This window comes from Lipotes vexillifer, unplaced genomic scaffold (genome assembly GCF_000442215.2).
Source record: "Lipotes vexillifer unplaced genomic scaffold, Lipotes_vexillifer_v1.1 scaffold297, whole genome shotgun sequence".
NCBI classification, from domain to species: Eukaryota; Metazoa; Chordata; class Mammalia; order Artiodactyla; family Lipotidae; genus Lipotes; species Lipotes vexillifer.
Window position 1 is genome coordinate 1705388 of NW_006772098.1, and position 3595 is coordinate 1708982.

At 34.6% G+C, this 3595-nt stretch overlaps 1 protein-coding gene across 1 annotated transcript in view; it reads right to left on the reverse strand.

Annotated features, from left to right (window-relative positions):
* Positions 1-3389, reverse strand: part of ARL5B (ARF like GTPase 5B) — a 9570-nt gene extending 6181 nt beyond the window's left edge. Inside the window, exons 1-2 of the mRNA XM_007447299.1 lie at positions 3334-3389; positions 1610-1757 (exon numbers count right to left, since the gene is read on the reverse strand). Of these exons, the coding sequence (XP_007447361.1) occupies positions 1610-1753 (144 nt within the window). The 5' untranslated portion in view covers positions 1754-1757; positions 3334-3389. The remainder of the gene's footprint in view (positions 1-1609; positions 1758-3333) is intronic.
* Between the last annotated feature and the right edge of the window lie 206 nt (positions 3390-3595).

A 3595-nucleotide genomic window follows, 5' to 3' on the forward strand; every position in this document is an offset into this window, starting at 1 on the left:
AGTAACAAGGGCTTAGAAAGAGATAAAAGGAAAGAAAATAGAGGGGATAAATATAAGAAATATGGTAAAGTCAGAATAGACAGAATATGGGGAAGTAACTCTGTAAGTTAATGAGAGGAAGATGTCAGAAATTAGTCAACAACTGTAACTTGCTATATTAAAAGGGAGACATTTCAGCTTTTGGATGATGCCTCCATGCAAAGAATTTAAGAAGCAAGATAAGTAGGGTGAACAAAGTGGTCAAAGAAACACCCATAGATAAGATCCCTACCTGGAATCTAAGACTGCAAATGCTATGTGCCATGCTGGTGTGCTATATGAAAGGTCAAAGGATCTTTGTAGTAATTCTGATATTCTTATAGAAATAGTTTATAAGAACATTTCACATAAATGGCGTCACTAACAATGTATGTCTTTCTGGACCCATGTGAAATCTTCTAGAGTGTTGACAATTTCAAAAAACTACCATTTAGTAATGCTATCAATATACAGGGATCAGTTAGAACCAACTTTGACCTATTCACCAAAGATAACTGGTCTTTTCACACTTGGGGTTAATTCTGAGCTCTGAAAAAATAAAAAGTTATGCTAAAATGTTGTTCTTCCCTTACTCTCTAACACATTTTAGTTTCAGAATGTTATTTTACCGTAGAAATATATATTAAACTAACCTATAACCATAAATATTAGCTTACCAACCTATCCTCCCGCGCAAATAGAAAAAAAATTAAGTGCTGCCACAGCTGCTGCTTATCTATGATATGCCATCTGGTCTAACCAGTCGTACACTGCACTGGAATATATACACACATACACATAGGCTATTACAATGTAAATCTAGAGGAATACATGTTTTTTATTTTAAAAGGCAACTTATTCACCAAAAATTCCTTGCATCAACACTTTCACCTCCTCTGCAATCCCCCCCCCCAAAAAAACCCCTCAAATTTTAAGAGGTTTCATTATAGAAAAAGTAATTGGTTTGGTACCTCTTTGTAAAGAAAAATTATGGATGCAATTGTGCATTAGTATTCCTGAAGATAAACCTCTCAATAGCACTGCATGGTTTAAAAAAAAAAGTCTGAGAAGAAATAAAAACAGATATAGAAGATATTCCAGATTTGTTCCCCGGGTTGACTTCAATGATGAAAATAAGTGACAAAGAATGCTAGGGGGATGGCTTGCAAATCATTTGCTTTTTAATTATAATCTCACCAAAAATTTGAATGTGCAATTCATGTTATTTGAAAATCCTATATTAAATTATGCTTAAAATATTTTATTCCTCCTCTAACTAACTAGGGCCTCTTATAAAGTTGGGAAAGGTTATATAATTTATCTTAGTGTTTGCTTTCTCCAACAATGGAGATATTATAGTATTGCCCTGAGGATGAATTGAGAGAGCCTGACAACAGTAAGCACTCCACTAATAATAGCTCCCATTACTCTTCTGACTTGCCTTTTTTCTTTTATTTGAAGACCTCAAATTCCTTACAAAAAACGATCTTATTAAAAGGGAACTGTCACTATGCCTTATGTACAGCCTATCTGTCTTCTGGGTTTACCCCTTAGTTCTTTTCATTCAGATTTGGAAGTAACTTTAGTATACCTCTGTGTTTGAGTAATACGTGTTCCAGGATGATCGCAGTGACTCTTGACCACCAATATCCCACATAAGAAAATGAGTGTTCTTCACAACTATTTCTTCAACATTGCTTCCTATGGTTGGAGATGTATGAACCACTTCATTCATTAAGCTGTTAAAAGACAGACACCATGAAAACTCTTTTGTAAACCTTGAGAACCTGAATCAAGTTTTATCTCTGTATTTTTATACGAATCAACCTTCCTTACCTGCACCAATGATGGTAATCATTAGCAACAAAACTAGAAACTTGGAGAACGTTTGTGCAAACAAATACCTAGACAAAGAACAACTCCTGAAGAAAGGCAGTTTTTTTGTTCTTTTAATGGAATAAACTACAGGCTTGATCTGGACAGAAGGGAACTGTGTGGTATGAGTTTGCATTTTTGTGGCCAAAATGCCAATAACCCCATGCCCTGTTATTGGTTAGAGCAGAACCAATCCCCCATCCTGAAAGAGCAAGTTTCCAGATGACTGTGTCATCAACACTTGCAAAGCAGTAACCACTGAATAGTAGGCTATCATTTTAAAGACTGTCTATGTGAGAAAAGACACTTAGCTCAACCATAAAAATCAGTGCATGCCTATTAACCAAAACTACAGTCTATGGGCAAATGAAAATTTATTTAGAACACTGATGCTCACATCACATGTATTATCATAATCATTGGTTAAGCTATATTAATTAATTCAACAAATACATATTTGCCTATAACATGTCAGTACTATGTTGGAAGAAGGCTGCAACTCTCCCTTGGGTTTAATACATGTATTTTTGAAGCTGTGTGCAAAATTATTTCAACAACGATGACAGGTTTCTGAAATGTTCATTTCTAATGTCCAAAGGCTGTGTCATATTAAATTACATAATGGCCAATGAATGAATGTTTTAAAGAAAAATGAGTAGTTATTCAACTCTGAAACAACAAGCCATAAGTTCGTGGCTTTTTAGCAGAGTAGCTGAAAAAAACATTAAGCACTGCTTAAGAGAAGTGTTTCTGGAGAGCTGCCAGCTGATGTACTTAAGATGAGGTGGGAAGAGATACGAAGCACACAGTGGAGCACTGTATTTCATAACTATTTGTTAAATGCCTGGGACACAGATCCATTTCCACTGTTTAACAAGGATCATTTCATTGGCACTGAAAGGATAATGGGAAGTTGTCTGACAAGTGGCTGTTAAAAAATTTCCTTAAAGTATTAATGTATTTCTCTGAAAGTCTCAAGCCTCTCCCTGTTGCAAGCTACCAAAGCAATATTTTCAGGGGCAATCTTCATTTCTTTTGATTTGACAAGTCTGGGTATGTTAAAGAATTCCAGAACTGTTAGGACAGTAGCAATAGCTTCCTAGATCGATATCAGTCTATTTACATGGACTTCAGAGGGGGAAGAACTAAGTGAAATGTACTTTATTCCTTCCTTCCAGCACTAGAATGTGTGCTTCATTTATTTTTAGTTTAATATTAATTCTTTCTTTCAAGGCTGGAAAAAGATGAGTGTTTTTGACTGTAGCAAACATACAGCAGTATTACTCAACTTTTTAATAAATTTTGTGTTTGTTAAAACACAAAACCATGTGTTTAAGTTTTCCCATTATATTATAATGGTATCTCATTCTTATTAATGATACAAAATTAGCTCCGATAACAAAAATAATAAAAACTGTTTAAATAAACACCCATACTTACAATTGATAAAGAATGGTGGTTTTCCCTGCATTATCCAGTCCCACTATAATTACTTTGTGTTCTACAAAAAGAAAGCAAACCATAAGCATTTAACACTGCTGCATACTTCAATTACATGCTTTCAACAATGATTATTAGTTAGCCTCCTAATGAGAATCATTCACTGGATATTTACTCCTGGAATAAGGTACCAGAAATAAACAGAACTTCATGATGTCAAGGCTACTTGCCTTAAGTGAGGCAATCTATTATGACATTCTCT